The sequence below is a fragment of the Gossypium hirsutum genome, chromosome D06, assembly GCF_007990345.1.
Source record: "Gossypium hirsutum isolate 1008001.06 chromosome D06, Gossypium_hirsutum_v2.1, whole genome shotgun sequence".
Lineage (NCBI taxonomy): Eukaryota > Viridiplantae > Streptophyta > Magnoliopsida > Malvales > Malvaceae > Gossypium > Gossypium hirsutum.
Window position 1 is genome coordinate 3,989,287 of NC_053442.1, and position 16,484 is coordinate 4,005,770.

General features: G+C 32.3%; 1 protein-coding gene across 1 annotated transcript; it reads left to right on the top strand.

Annotated features, from left to right (window-relative positions):
* The first annotated feature begins 1,090 nt into the window (after nt 1-1,090).
* On the top strand, nt 1,091-13,479 carry LOC121218211 (protein ALTERED SEED GERMINATION 2). The gene is made up of 20 exons (XM_041095075.1): nt 1,091-1,563; nt 2,207-2,275; nt 2,639-2,716; nt 3,256-3,390; nt 3,495-3,602; nt 3,764-3,892; nt 4,661-4,776; nt 4,859-4,976; nt 5,447-5,552; nt 6,140-6,285; nt 6,398-6,568; nt 6,653-6,763; nt 7,680-7,791; nt 8,443-8,792; nt 9,140-9,230; nt 10,396-10,491; nt 10,593-10,663; nt 10,741-10,868; nt 12,558-12,670; nt 13,181-13,479. The coding sequence occupies exons 1-19, from the start codon at nt 1,483-1,485 to the stop codon at nt 12,637-12,639; spliced, it is 2,298 nt and encodes a 765-aa protein (XP_040951009.1). The 5' UTR covers nt 1,091-1,482; the 3' UTR covers nt 12,640-12,670; nt 13,181-13,479.
* Nucleotides 13,480-16,484: the final 3,005 nt, after the last annotated feature.

Consider the following 16,484-nt stretch of genomic DNA (forward strand, 5'->3'; position numbering starts at 1 on the left):
GGTCTTAATTGTCAACCTCTATTATTTAATTAAGGATTTTTTTTGGATTCATTTTAATTTAATTGATAGGATAAGGTATAATTTTTATAATTTTTATTTAAAATTTTTGAAAGCAAATATATAACTTCTAAAATCAGACTAAAATCTTAAACCATCTCTTAACTGATAGAAAAAGAGGCGATCGATCCCTTTAAAACAAAAGATTAATCACTAAGGGAGGCGATCGATCCCTTACTCTTCTAAAAATTGCTATTATATATTGACTCGGGGATCAATCCTACCATGAAGAGAAAACATTAATATCATGATTAATTGTCATTAATTATTTGCTTTCAAATTAGATAGAAATTAAATTGCTACAATTTTTCTAAAAGACCATTTTACTCAATATCAATATTGAGAAGAAAAACCATTTTCATAATTTATAAAATCTTGGCTTAATAAAAAATTTGGTCACTGATATTTACATGTTTTTTCAAAATAGCCCTAATTGTATTTTTGAGCATTTTTTGCCATCAATTTTTTTTTCTAATAGATTTGATGGAAGTACCGTTAAAAAAATTAACGGGATTACGTGGAATTTTTTTAATGAGGCAACCCAATAAGATAATTACGTTTATTTTCTTCAAATTAAGAGCTCTTTTTTTAACTTCATGAATTGTTTATTTATTTTATTATTTTCTACATGTAATTATTTTATTGGGTTATCTAAGTAATAAATTATATCTCATTAAAAATATTTCACGTATAAAATTCCATATCATCCCATTAACTTTTTTAACTATACATTCATCAAATCAGTTAAAAAAAGCAGTTTGAAAAAATAACAAAGGCTTATGGCTAAAAAGGCTCAAAAAATACAATTAGGGCCATTTTGATAAAAACATGTAAACATTAGTGGCCAAATTTGTCATTAATCCTAAAAGTTTAATAAAATAATAAGCGGAACAATTGGGTTAGTGGTGTGGGCCTTAGCTCAGTTCGAGAGTTAAAGCCCAAGTACCTAGCCCTCAATATATGGGCATGCTACTCTACATCGCACGCAATAATCCCAACATAAGCACTCATCTCAAATCAACCGTTAAATCCTGATTCAAAGGTGCTTAAATCTCACGCAACATTGGTAACGGGCTCCATTTTCCACTGAATAAACCCCCACCCTCCTCAGCTCTTTTTTAATAGTACTAATTATTCATTTTTTATTATCGTAGAGGAGTGTAGAAATTGTAAGAAACGCACACGAGGCAAATTCATTTCATCACTCGCCTTCGTGTCTCAATGAAAATCCATATGGCGTATAAATTTTGATTGATTGGCTTAGTTTCATTTTGTTTATTTTTGCTTTAGTGTGGCGAACCAAACGAAACCCCGTGCTTAAACCGTAGGCTAGCTTTTCTTAAAAACCGCTTTTTATCATCGCCGGTTGCCGCCGTCACTGCCGATCGGAGCTAGATTTCGTTAGCTTTTTTTAAGTAACACTCGATGGAGGAGTGGCCTTTCCACGACGGTAACATACACAATCTACTCGACGGGAGGCACATCGACATTCGCCAAAACTGCCGCGTATTTGATCGCTCTTTCATTTTTATAAAGCATTTTGTTTTATTTTGTTTAAATTCTCATTTTTCTTTGATATTGCCTTACCTTTTGTTGTTGCGGTTTACAGTTCTGAGGATTGCTGATTTAATATTTTTTTATTTGGAATTTATATATATAATTGAGAATTTGAGTAAATGCTTCGGAGTTGCCAAATTTAAGATATAGATATGCTTATTTTTGAAAATTTGATCAAGAGTTGAAGTGCTTAGCCTAGTTGTTGTTGTTCTTTTTACCTGAGTATTGCTGGCTCAGTGGCTCTCTTAATTTATTGTTATTAATTCTGCGTACTTATTTTTGTGTGTGGAATTTAGATAATATATAATTGAGAATTTGAGTAAATGCTTTGGAGTTGCTGAATTTAATTTGCGCGCGCGCGCGCACTTATTATTGAAAATTCGATTAAGAATTGAAGTGCTGAGCCTAGTTGTTGTTGTCCTTTTCACATGAGTATTGCTGGCTCAGTGGCTCTCTTAATTTCTTGTTATTAATTCTATATATTTATTTTGTGGAAAAGGAAATTTGAGTTGAAACAATACTAAATTACTTTCCTTGTTGACTTACTATGGTGACTGTGCTTTATCTAAGAGATTTTTATGTGTTTACGTAGGATGTTGATCATAGTTTGCAGATGCATTCTTCTGTGATTCGGAGGTTTGCACTGGAAGAAGAATTGGAGGTGATTTCAATTTTCTTATAGCGATAATGTCCCTTTTTGTTTTTCTTTCTTTGTACTCTTTGATGCATACAAAGTTAAAAAGAAAAGGAACACTTTGATCTCATGATGCATCACAGACCACAATAGTAATGACATTTTAGTATAGGTGGTTATTTGAGCTTCTGCATTTAGTGGCTTCCTAGATTACATTGCAAGTCATGTATCGGTTACTTTGCTACATGTAAAGTTCCATTTGTCTTTTGTTTTAGTCACTTCTAGTAGCCGTATATGCCTTGAAGGCTTTGACATGGTAATCTTTTGCTTTACTTATTTTTTTCTCTTTTCTTTTCCTTCTAAAATTCTCCTTTGTACATTGTATACCAGGGACATCAAAGTTGTGTAAATGCTATAGCTTGGAACTCAAGTGGTACACTTTTGATTTCTGGTTCTGATGATGCACGGGTATGAGTCATCTTTATTTTTCTACAATTGTGAACTTCAGTTCAATATAATAGGTAACATGAAAATGGATAAAATGTAATAATAAAAATTTGACCTAACCTATTCTTGATCATTATAGCATTAAGATGATCCTGTTATTGGATTTTACTATTTATATAGAGTGGACTCAAAACGTTTGTGAAGTCTAGTATGTGGTGCTGTTTTCTATAAATATTATATATATTATCTGATAGGCTTTCAAGTTCAATTTTTTAGAATATAAAAACTTCAGCTTTTTGCCTAAGGAATGTCAGCCTTGTCATTCAACTTATTTTGGTTACACAGTAATGAGGGGAGTGATTTTTATGCTTTTTCATATGAAATATGGATTTAATTACAAGAAAGAAGAAATTAAGTTTTGGTTTAGGGGCCTCTAGTAGGCTATAATTGTTGGCCCATGTCATCTGTTGATAAAGGTGGTAGGTGCGTGAAGAATGGTTTTGGAGTGGTATTGTTTTTATGAAGATATGTCAAATTTTTTAATCAATTATATTTTGCAGATTAATATTTGGGGCTACTCTGGTCGGAAACTTTTGCATTCTATAGAAACAGGACATTCTGCTAACATATTCTGTACAAAATTCATTCCTGAAACTTCTGATGAACTTGTGGTCTCTGGTGCTGGTGATGCTGAGGTAAATTTTTGGACTTTGTTAAACAGGGTTTCTATGTTGGAGTCTTATTGTATTCCTATTAGGTATTGATATCATTAATCACTTGGACTACTAATTTTTTGCAGGTTCGATTATTCAATTTATCTCGCTTGAATGGGAGAGGTCTCCATGATGGTGCTACTACTCCATCTGCACTCTATCAGTGTCACACAAGAAGGGTTAAAAAACTAGCGGTGAGGTTTATTGCATAAATGACTGACGAATATAGTAATAATTTAACTGGACCAAGAACATGGGGAGTGGTAAACTTTTTGAAATTAATGTTGCTTTACATGGTGAATAATGTTCTTTTGATTGCTTCACCTTCTTATAGGTTTTACTTCTCCCATTTTAGGTTGAAGTTGGAAACCCCAATGTGGTCTGGAGTGCAAGTGAAGATGGAACTCTCAGACAGCATGATTTTCGGGAGGGCACTTCTTGTCCTCCAGCAAGATCTTCTCAGCAAGAGTGTCGCAATGTTCTTGTGAGGCTTGCATTACATGATAATACATGCCTTTTCTTTCATTTCAATCTTTTATATTCATCTATGGGATCTCTGTTTGTTGAAGTTATTGTACTACTTATTAAGTGTGAATTTTGGTTGCAACTATCACGATATCCCTGAAATGCATGTTCGGTTGGCGAGTTTTTACTTGATGTCTTCATTTGAGTAAAATTGTTGCCTTGTTTGTCATATGACTTCGGTTTCCTTCTTTGTAAGTTCTCTGTGGCATTAAAGTTTCTTTGATGTGGACTAAATAGCTGTTCCTCTCCCTGCTCTTTCCAATCAGGATATGTGGCTGAAGGAAATCTTTGTTTTTTGTGGGATTGAGAACCCTCAACCATTCAGCTGGCCTTTTGAATAGCTACAGCCCTATAGAATACTGGATGCTTTTGGACCTAAATTAAAAGATGTTCTTACCATATAGATCTGGTCCTGATGGCATTGCTCATCATGTTATTTTACCATCACTGTAGACTGCGTGATAGGATTTTAAGCAGTGGACAAAATGACATCCCTTGATTCTGAAGTTAATGGATTATCACCTCAAAGTTATTTGGTTTTTGGTGTAGCTTGAAAAATTTTCCCACCAATCTCTATTTTCATTTGAAATTCTCTAGCTTGGCATTGTAGAATTGACAAATTTAACTGATATTTTACATTCATTTATCCTAGTTGTCCTATATTCGAGCATATCCCCTCAAACTGTATATCATTTGAAATCTTTTTTTCCTTTAATTATTATGGCAGCTTGACTTGCGTTGTGGGGCAAAGAGGTCACTAGCTGATCCTCCTAAACATACTCTGGCCTTAAAATCTTGTGATATCAGTTCTACTAGACCTCACTTGCTCCTTGTTGGTGGGAAGTATGTGGCTAATCTTTATTTTCTTTTATATATATACACATACTTTATTTTTACCATTAATCTTGTCTTTGAATGTTTGCAGTGATGCCTTTGCTCGTCTATATGATAGAAGGATGCTGCCACCGCTGACCTCCTGCCGCAAAAGGATGTCGCCACCTACTTGTGTTAATTATTTCTGCCCAATGCATCTGTCTGACCGTGTTAGTCTTGAATTTATTTGTTAGTCCTTACTCTTGTTTATTTAAATTTGGAAATGACTTGGCAAGTTTTAGGATTTCTACTTATAAGGACCAAATTTTATTAATTTGTTTGGGTTTATGAAGAGATTGTCTGAAATGATGTAACAGCTCATTTTGCAAATGATAATTATTCTCTTCTTCTTTTCTCTTTGGTAAATGAGTGAACTTATATAGTTTTTTCCCCTTCATTAGGTCACTATTCAATAGTTTGCTTATAGAAAATAGTTTTTTGTGAATATTTTAAGTTAACAGTGTTAATCGGAGACATTTAACTATAACCTGCTAATTGTTATCAATTGGCATTAGCATCACTAACATTATATTTTTTGTGAATACTTGAGGTGTCATTATATGCTAAACTAAACTACTGCTGGTTCCAAGTGAAATATTGTTATATTAATTCAAAATTATTTTTTGTTTTGTTTTTTTAGGGACGTTCTAGTTTGCACTTAACTCATGTTACATTTAGCCCTAATGGAGAAGAGGTTTTACTCAGCTATAGTGGGGAGCATGTCTATCTAATGGACATAAACCATGGTAAGCATAGTCAAAATTCTCTAATTCTAGTTTAGTTAGATGGTTTTGTTTATTTATGGTCCTTTTGATGTTTTATCTTCTTTAAGGAGCATCCCGTTGCCTGACTTGATATTATATAGTTTAAATTCCCTTTTGTGTTTTAAGTTCCAGTGTTGCAGAAAGTGAAACTAGTGGGGGCTCCATAGAAATGGGATTAGAATTTTAAGCGGAAGGATGAACTTTTATTTTGTTCTTTTTAGGTGTTGTGCTGCATACAGCTGCTGTGTCTAAACTGCAAACCTATATGTTCAGAGAACTAACCTGTACAGTTTATATTCACCTTAAAAAATGCAACTTGGCTTAGTGCTCTTCTTGTTTCCTTTCCTCCCTGGTCCTTCCAGGTTGCATTTTCATGAAGAAGTGCTTTTCAGCTTGCAGTATAAAGGTTAAGCATGAATTGTGTCGGCATATTTATGATAGCTTAGATTCAATGGAATGTTCTTTGAATTGGTTATCTTTTAGATATTTCCTTTAATGCAATTAGTGGGATGCAATATATAACTCATTTCTTTAGCTGAACATTTGTTAGTTATTTCCATGATTGGCAGCTAGTGGGAGTGTAATGCAATATTCCTCGGGGGACGTTTCAGAATTGATGACCTTCACTCCTGTACCAAATAGACGAGAGCATCAACCATCTGTTTCTAGTTTCTTTCAAGATGGTCTCCAGAAAAGAAGTAACACTGCTGCAAGAGTATGCATCTTTTATGTTCTTGTTTTAGTTGTCTGGGAATTTTGGTGATGTATCATGTAACTTATTTGTTCTTCGTATGTATTTCAGCTACAACCTAACATGTCAGTTACAGGTTGAAAAATGCAGGATGTTGGTTGAAATTGCTAAAAGATCCTTAGAGGAGAGGACAAATATTTTCCATGCAATTGAGGCATGCAATGAAGTCTTGGATGGAAATAATGGTGATATTGGCCCCTCGCTAAGGCATGAATGTCTTTGTACTCGTGCTGCCTTGTTGCTGCAGGTTCATTGATTACTTCTTTGGGATTAACTTGATGGATCCTTTCTATTTGATGAGCAATTAATATTGAGTTGTTGCCTTTTGCAGCGGAAGTGGAAAAATGATGCCCATATGGCCGTTAGGGATTGCCGTGATGCTCGAAGAATAGACAATTCTTCCTTTAGAGCTCATTATTGTATGGCTGAGGCTTTAGAGCAGGTAATCTGCAGTATCAGTTGCCGTGGAGTTTATATAAACTTGGTGGTTTACCTGAACAATTTGATTGACTTATTGGGTTGCCAAGAACATTTTAGATCGTGAAGCTTAAAGCTAAGTTGGGTTTCTGCGTCACGGTCACTTTTTTAATCTTTCCAATATTGTTACATCTACTGGTTTGGTGTGGTTCAGGGGAGAAAACAGCCCTAAATAAACTAATTAGGCTGAACAAACGAATTGGAAAGATGGAACTCTAGAAAACTTAGGGTTATAGAAAACCTCTAGTTTTTCTATTAATTCAAAGAAAATAATCAGAATAATAATTCTGGCTATAGAGCCTACAACTTATTTATATAGGCCTTCTCTCTTGCAAGTAAAGTTATTAGGTTTTCTTTCAAATAAATTTTATTCTAGACCTAGATTTAAACCCGAAAAATACTTAATAACCCTGGCTGTCTATAATATATCTAATACTTAAAACAAATACTATAAGATAAAACTGATATAATAAAATATTATAACAAAAAAAAAAGCTAAACAAAATTTAAGTTTGTTAAACTCTTTCATGGGAAGATTAAAAATATAATCAAGAAATATTTGATTTTACATTTGTCACCGAGTTGCGGAGTTTTATATTCTGAGAGGTGAATAAAGTAAAGCCAGTGGTTATGGCTTGGTTTTCTCGCACACGATAGCCAATTGTTTTTTGATTACCAATTGAAGATGAATTGTGCTGTTGTAAATAAAGAAGCATCATGTCTTCAGAGGTCCTTTAATGCCTTGCTTTTTTCAAAAGGAAAAAAATTGGGCTATTGAAAGCTCAATTGGTAACTGTTTAAGACAGTGTCATGGTCGTCTCTTCTTGTAAAGTTGCTGAAACCAAGTCTATTGTTGTCATGTGGTTTCTTATTGTCTGCAGTTGGGAAAACACAAAGAAGCTTTAAACTTTGCTGTTGCAGCACAATGTTTATCTCCATTTGATACTATGGTGGCTGAGAAAGTGGAGAACCTAAATAAACAACTTGCAGTAGGTTTGTGTCTTGTACACCTGCATCTTAAACCTTAGTGAAGTATCTCATTTCTTACTCCCAAATTTAATTGTCCTGCCTGTATTTATGTGTGTGTGCAATTCTCTCATGGTTTTTTCTTCTTACACTTATTGAAAGGCAGTGTTAGAAGTATTGACTGAAATATCTTGGCTAGTCAATGTTAAATTATTGTGATGCACCTTTTCTTATATGTTCAGTTCATTTGATGGGAGATGCCATGTTCTTAAAACTGGAAGTCCTGACCTGAATTTTCTCTTTTCCATTAACTCTTTGACCTTTTTCCTAATCCTTTTGCTCTGTTCTTTGATTAACTTTAGTTTGCTGTTAGGCTTGGGACTCCTCAAGATTCAAGTGTATGTATATCATGCTTATTGTTCATGTTTTTTAAGTTGATAACACTGAGTCACTGTGGTAAGTGGTTATGCTCATTTCTTCTGCTGTTATGCATTTGGAATGAATTAGTAGTGGTGAAAGCATCTCTCTCCCTTGCTATTCATTTCTATCCCTTACTTTTCTGTGGGTGGCACTGATCTCCTTGAATAATGTCAAAGATGATTTTCTCTAGAATTTGTCGACTTTTTGCTAATTTTTATCTTTTCTTTTGTCTTACTTTTTCTTTTTTAAATAATTAAGCTGAAGCTGAAAAAAATAATAAGGCTAGTGAGGGGTCACCTAAGTCTGAACCTCGAGCTGGAAGGGTATTGTCTTTAAGTGACATACTCTATCGCACAGAAGGTAATAGTGATGCTTCACAAGATGGGCCAAGATCCGATAGGGAAGATTCTGATTATGATGAGGAGCTGGAATTAGATTTTGAAACTTCAATATCTGGTGATGAAGGCCATGATGTTGAATCCAATATGCTACATGGAAGTTTAAATCTTAGAATTCATCGAAGAGGTGATGCAATAAGGGAAACTGGTCCAAACGGTTCATGTGGGTCTCCATCCTTACCATCACAAAATAAGAAATCAGCTTATCAGGTTCACATCTGCACCTTCTGTTTAATTTTTCAGATGAATCGAATTTTGATAAGCAGATGTCTCCTATTTAGTTATGTCATTATCAAAATATCATCTTGAAAAGTGATTGCAGTTGAGTATTAATTATCTGGGCATGACTATTGCTTCAACTTGTCATGTGCATTAATGCATTATTTCTGATAAATGGCCTGAGATGACTAGCCTATAATAACAATAGCTTGCAAGAGAATTTTGTTTACCATTGCATGTTTACTTCCAGCTGGCCACAGTTTAATCATATTTCTTGTGATGCATTCTTTATTGATCTTGCTTGAGATTTTCATGTCTTGCATTCGTATCTTTTCTAGCCCGAGGCAGTTATTGATATGAAGCAGAGATACATTGGCCATTGCAACGTTGGAACGGACATCAAACAGGCGAGTTTCCTTGGTCAGAGAGGTACGTTTCTTGCATTATCTCATATATAATTTTATCTGCCATTGAAATTATTTTGCTTTTTTTCCTCTCTCTTAAAACCTCTTTAGAGTTTTCTTTATGGTGTTGAATTTGTGCTTTTTCATTAGCATTCACGATACAAGAAAATTCTGGTGCTAGAGTATATTCAAGAATATAGGGTAATTGGGCTGAAGTAGGAGAGTTGATAATGGAGAATTACCCTCAAAGAAAGCAACCAAAACAAGGAAAGGGAAATAGGAATTAAAGAGATGAAGAGAGAATGGGAGTGTTGTACTTTCTTGAAAAATTCATTAGATGCCCACTGGTATGGCTTACACTTATTATTTATACACTGAATACAAGTGCTGTTAACTGATCTTGCAGCCCATTCCTAACTGCTATTAACAGCTTTGCCAACACCTTGAACTAGTAACGGCTTTTGCTGCCAGTTACTGTCACCAACAGATTTCTGAACTACCGACACTAATAGCTAACTAATTCTTAGCTGATTAGTTCTCATATTGTTTCACAGGTCCCCCCCCCCCGCCCGCCTTTTATATTTTGTTTGTTTGTCACACACCATTAAACCCTTGGTCAAGTTTGCTTATATTATCTGTGGATCATCATTTTAGTTTTATGGTTGAGCTCAACACCATTTTGAGAACGAAATTAAAGTTGTAATGACTTTCTATCTGTTGATGATTCAATTGAAAAGAGTTATGGCATTCTTTTGTTGATTTATGAATACTGAAATGAAACGAATATTTTTTTCTGCAACAAAGTTTTTAATGGAATCCACTTATCTCAAAGGAATCGTTGAATATGGATGAGCTCTGTAAGTCATTTATTGGAATCCACAACATTTTTTTGCTTCTTGGACATTTGATTTGTAATAATGAATTGTTATCAAGTCCATTTCAATTGCTTCTGCTGCCTACCAGATAGGGGCTTCTGGGTGAAGTGTCCTATAGTTCCAGGACACCTGATTTGCTTTTATTCGCTTGATCCAATTTCATTGTGGCATTGTTAATATCTTGTTTTTCAAACATGTGCCAATTTTCGTAGCAGAAAAACTGTTTCTCATTGCTAGTGGAATTCGGTCTGCATGCAATTTTAGCAGCAAAACAATTAGGATGACATCCTATGACATCCTCTGATTGATTTGTAGGTGAATATGTTGCTAGTGGGAGTGATGATGGGAGATGGTTTATTTGGGAAAAGCGGACTGGTAGATTGATAAAAATGCTTCTTGGAGATGGCGCTGGTAATATTTCTCCTCTCCAGTCTGATCTTCTTTGCAGATTATCGATTGTACCGTCATCCTAGTGTTTCTTATTCACTGTAAAATCTCATTTTCCTCCACAGTTGTAAATTGTGTACAGTGCCATCCATTTGATTGCTTTGTTGCGACCAGTGGGATTGATAGCACAATAAAGGTGAGCATTACCATGGAAAGAGTATTATATGCAATATTCAAGATCACTTGTCTAATTTAAGCTGGAACTTGGTGTAGCTTTGGTGTCCAACTGCTGCTGTTCCATCAATGGTTGCTGGAGGATCAACAGGGCCAGAAACTTCTAATGTGTTGGAAGCCATGGAAAGTAATCAACGCAAATTATGTCGTAATCGTGAAGCTATCCTGTAAGCACTATGAATAGTATCTCTTGTGTTTTAAAAATGGAACATGCATCAGATGAGAAAAAAAATAATTGTGGATGCCTGCCCTTCCTTTCCCTCTTTCACTTTCTTGTTTTGTTCTGGTTGATCATTCCGGTAGTTGATGCTTATTATTCCAGTAGACGAACTTCTCTAGCCCTCAAACTTTTTCAAAAACAGCAATTAAGCCCCTGCTTTTTTTTGCACTCACTTGGGCACTTGAACTTTCAAAATGCATAAAAAAGGCCTTTAAACTTTTTCAAAAAAATCAATTAAGCCCCTACTTTTCTTTTTGACTTAATTGGGTACTTGAACTTTCAAAAGGCATCAAAAAGGTCCCCAAACTTTTCCAAAAAAAGCAATTAAGCTCCTGTTTTTTGTTTTTTGCATTCAATTGGATACTTGAACTGCCCCTAATTTTTTCAGTTAAAGCCACCATGTGTCACAACTACAGCGTGACAGCGTGACATGTGGCAAAAAAATAGAAAAATAAAAAACTATATAAATATTTAATATTTATTAAAAATTAGGAAAAAAATTATAAAAATCGTAAAAAAATTATAAAATATATTTTTGTAAAGAAATATAAAATTATCATACTAAGAAAAGAATTTTATAATTTTTCTATAATTTTTATTTATTATTGTTTTTTGCCTCATGTCACTCTCTGTTGCGAGACATGATGGCTTTAACTGCAAAAAAATTAGGGGTCATTAACTTTAATGGTTAGCTATTAAATTAATGGTTAAAGGACTTTTTTGATGCATTTTATAATTTTTATAAAATTTTACAATTTTTTTACAATTTCTAATAATTTTTTTAATAATTTTTATTATAGTTTAATAATTTTTATAACTTTTGTTGACTTTTATTTTTTTCCCACATGTCACTTCGTGGTTGTGGCATGGGGTGGCTTTAACTGAAAAATTAGGGGCAGTTAACTTTAACGGTCAACTGTTAAACTTAACAGCTAAAGGGTTTTTTTGATGCATTTGTTAAGTACCCAATTCAGTGAAAAAAATAAGGGCTTAATTGTCTTTTTTTGAAAAAGTTTGAGGGTTTTTTGATAAATTTTGAAAGTTTAAGTACCCAATTGAGTGAGAAAAGAAAGTAATGATTTAATTGCTTTTTTCTGAAAGGTTTGTGGGCTTTTTTGATATATTTTGAAAGTTCAAGTACTCAATCGATTGCGAAAATAAAGCAAAGGCTTAATTACTTTTTTTGAAAAAGTTTGAGGGCTTTTTACACCCTTAAAGCCTTTTTTGTATGATGAAATTTGTATGGCAAAAAAATTACCATCTGATTATGTACAATAATATGGTCGTTTTATTTGGCATGTTAGGTTTTAAATCTCCTACTTCAGGGCATTTCTGCCAAAATGTAAATTTTGTGGAGATCTTTATCTTGTCTTTACAAATTTCCCATCCTATCAAAACATTATTTCATGAGAATGTCATTCCAATAATATACCTGCTTACCATCAGAAGTTGTTTCCAAAAGAGATGGTCAAGCAAGATGAAACTAAGTTATTTGACTTCAAATTAGATATAGTTTGGGACTTCTAAGCTAGTTATTCCTTACACTGATTGCTGTCCGAGAACATTGTGCTTTTTAGTGCTTGGTTCAGATTTCGTTATTGGAATTACATGCAAGGTTGGTAAATGTTATTTGCAGGCCCTTTGAACTTTTGGAGCGGTTACGGATGCATGAATTTTCTGAAGGATCCTTGCATCCATTTGAGTGTGCCCAGAGCTAGTTTGCTTCACAGCTTTATAGAAGGCATGCAGGTAGCTAAGTTAGGCTCTCTTTTGTGGAATAGGTTTTATTTTCAAGTATTTTACCTCTGGATATTTTGCAAAAATTAGTAAATTACAGTTGCATTTACTGGAAATACCGGTGCACAGCATTGTAATGTCATGATGGTTGATAATCGGAAACCATATATTGGGTCTTTTCTTTAAACAGTAGTTGCTAGTTTAACGTCTGGCATTAGTAGTATTCATTCATTATGGAGGTTTACAGCTCACCTCTGTGTAGCTAACTTTGACGTTGTAAATCATATAACTATTTTTCCTATTTGATTTCTTAAAGTGAATGACACCTTGAAACTACCTAGCATAAAAATGAAATCTCATCCCGGGCCTGCATATGTTCTTATAATGTTAATCATTTATTGCTGCCAGATTATTACTGGGAATTTCGGGTCTTATTCTGTATTTTGCGTAAGACCCTCTGTTGATGGTTTTTGGTCTTAAGAGTTTTATCTGTAGCACTTATTATTATTTGTTTGTTTTCAGATTTTTGTTACGATGGTGTCACTAAGCAAAACGGGAAGGAAAGGAGTGGCCTTGGGCACAGAAAATATCCAGCAGGAGGAGGAGGAGGAGGAGGTTAGTTGACCTTTGTAAAGCGTTTTAGTATTGTCAGAATAAAGCTTAAATATCAAATAAGGTATTCGATTAATAGTTAAAGCATGTCAATCAGTTTTCATGTAGATATCCTTTAGTTTTCCAAATATATTTGGCCTGTCTATGTACGTTGTTTGAAATGTTTTTGCATATAGTTGAGGAATGAGGATGCTTGTCGTTTTGGTATATATGTTAATTTTATGTCTCTATATAATAATTGATTTTGTCGTTGTTTCCTGTCTCGACCTTGAACAGTTTCGAATGGAAACCATGCCCCATGTCCATCTTGATAATTAAATTTATGTACACTCCGGCACTTGCTTAGTCAACGGATTGTCGGTTCTCCTAATTAAATAACCTGCTTATGATACCCAGAAGTACTTGGGAATCAGCACTACCATTAAATACTGTAGAAACTAGTCCATAAAAAAACAAATTAAAATAAATAATAGCAGTCATAAGTACATTTAGGGTAAACCACCAAGGGACACAAGTCTCACCTCTTAGCCCTTTTATTATTTTGGCAAAAGGGTCTATTCAAAGTTTGACTTTATAATGCTCACCGTTATGCTACAGTGACTTTTTTAGATTATATTTTCCATCTTTGATCGGTAATCATTTTCATGAATAATAATTACGGGAAGCTTTGGCTGATCATTGTCGTGTCATACTAGGTAAATCAAGTATTGTAGTTTTAAATGGATTTGGTATTTGCATTTACGTGGTATTATGTATCAAATCCAAGTTAGGGAAATACTTGCAACTAAAGTTTAATTGGTTTTTCATGAGATATGGTAAAATTAGGGTGTTTATAATTTTAGAAAATTATTGTCGTTTTTATTTTCTTTTCCTAGAAAATGAAATATTTTCTTTTTAACAATAAATGGGCATTATTTTACTTTTTTTGGTATGACTATTTTAGCCTTAAGTTTTAACTTTTGGTCTTAATTTTACTTAATCACTTTGGACCTCAACTTTAAAATTATTGTTGATTTTGATAACCTGTTTTTAAATTTTTATGAATTATTTTGAAACTTGTTGATTTTTTTTAAATATGTTTTATTATTGCTTTAGTGTATGGGAATTGCAACCTAATGTTAATGTTGTTAAAATGTTAATAGGTAAATTAAATTTTTGGGAGAAAATTTAATTTGATATTTTGGGTACAGTTTTGTTAAATTTTGAAGGCTAACAAAATGATGAAAAATTAAGATAAAATTCTTTTAATTAATAAAAAAATATTTTTTTTTTATTCGATTTTTTTTATTTACGTTGCTTATATTAGTAGAATTACTACTCATTCATAATTATTTTTAATTTAATTACAGCTAGTCCGTTCGTTTATTTTTATTTAAATTAAAATTGTTATTTATCATACATTTTTATGGAAAGTAATTCTAAACTTAAACTACAGTTTAAGTATAGTGTAATCTAATTAGTGCTATTAATTATTTCTTAAAGATCCTTCAACGATCCTATCGTAAACATGTTTTCATACTTCTATTTTTGAAAATGAATTTGCTTGAATCACGAAATGGTAGTTAAATTATACATTTTTATTCAAGTTGATACTTAAATGTTTTGGGGTTAGAAGTGGTATCAAAATTGTACTTGCTTAAATTATATTTTGTTATTCTCTTTTTTAAATAGCCAATATTTCATGACACGTGGCAATTTTAAATTAAATTAAATTAAATAATAAAAATCATATTTAATAAAATTAAGTTTTCGTTATTTTACACTCTTCCCATGATTTTTTTTTCTTTTGACGTATTTTTTAATTGTTAGATAATTTTATTTGTAATTCTCTTACCCTGTTTTTACTTGATTTTTTTCATTTCATGTTTTATCTAATTTTTTTTGGTTATAGAAGTTCATTTAACATTAACTATTTTATATAACTTATACAGAAAAGAACAAAAAAATTTATTTTTAAAATAACAATAATAAATGAATTTTGAATTTGGATGAGAAATGAATTGAAATTGAGATTTAAAAACAGAAAAAAAAAAAGCTCATTGAAATTTAGATTTTGTTATCGAAAACTAGGTTTGGATGAATTTTTTTGATGAATTTTTGAATTTTTTGTAACTAAGTTGTTGGGTGGAAAGAAAGAAAGAAAAAGATGAATATATTTATAAGTGTTTTTAAGAAAGAAGTTTAAGAAAATATTTTTTATTTAGTTAAATATTGCTATGTATCACAAAGTGATTAAATAAGAGATTTTTTTTTAACAGATTGGGTAATTTGAGTAACATAATATAGTTTATGAGTAATGAAGTTTAGCTTAGGTATCAATTATGATAAAAGAAAATAGTTCACTTGTTTTTTTTTTTTTTTGGTTTGAGCCACTGGTTTTCAATTTTCATTTTAATAAAAATTTCCAATTTTCAAATTACAAAATAAAAGTAAATTTTATTATTATGAAAACAAGAAAAAAAAAACTCTCCTAAACCGTAATTGAATTTTTTTACAAGAGTAACAAGTTGATTAAAATTAATTATCAAATTTAACAATATAATTTTATTTGTTTTGCAAATAATTTTTTTTCCATACAAATTGAGGTGGGGATGGGTAACGAGGTTTGAAATTGACAAATAATTGTTTGATAAAAATTTTAATTATCATTTCATATAAGTTAAAATGACTCAATATCAATAAAAAATATTTTTATTTTTATAAATAAATAAGTATATATATTTAATTTATTCAAAATCATGGATGATCCATTTTAGTAAGATTTGTTGGGTTTGGGGTATAAAATATTTTGATAGAACTTTGGATTAATCAAATGTGAGTTTTGTTTGTACTTTCAAAAGGAACATTTGAACAATATATTTGAAAAGAGGCAAAGCTAAAGTCAAAAAAAGAAACATAGAAAACCTAATAATCCAAGTTGATTTTTGACAAAAACAGGAAAATGAGGGTGAAAGCTGAAAGGGTGAATAATTTGGGTAACCCCATTCTCCACTTCCATTTGAATTTTCCGTAAAAATAAGTAGGTGTTGGTTGGAAGAAACGACCCCACTCTTATAACTACTACTATTATAATATTTTTCTTCAATTCGCCTAACTCTTTTAAACAAAGTTACAATATTATCTATGAGAAATTTGATTTACCATTAGACTTATATGAGATGACAAGTGTCTTTTTTTACTTTAATCGGTGATTGAGAGTTCGATTCTCGTTCTG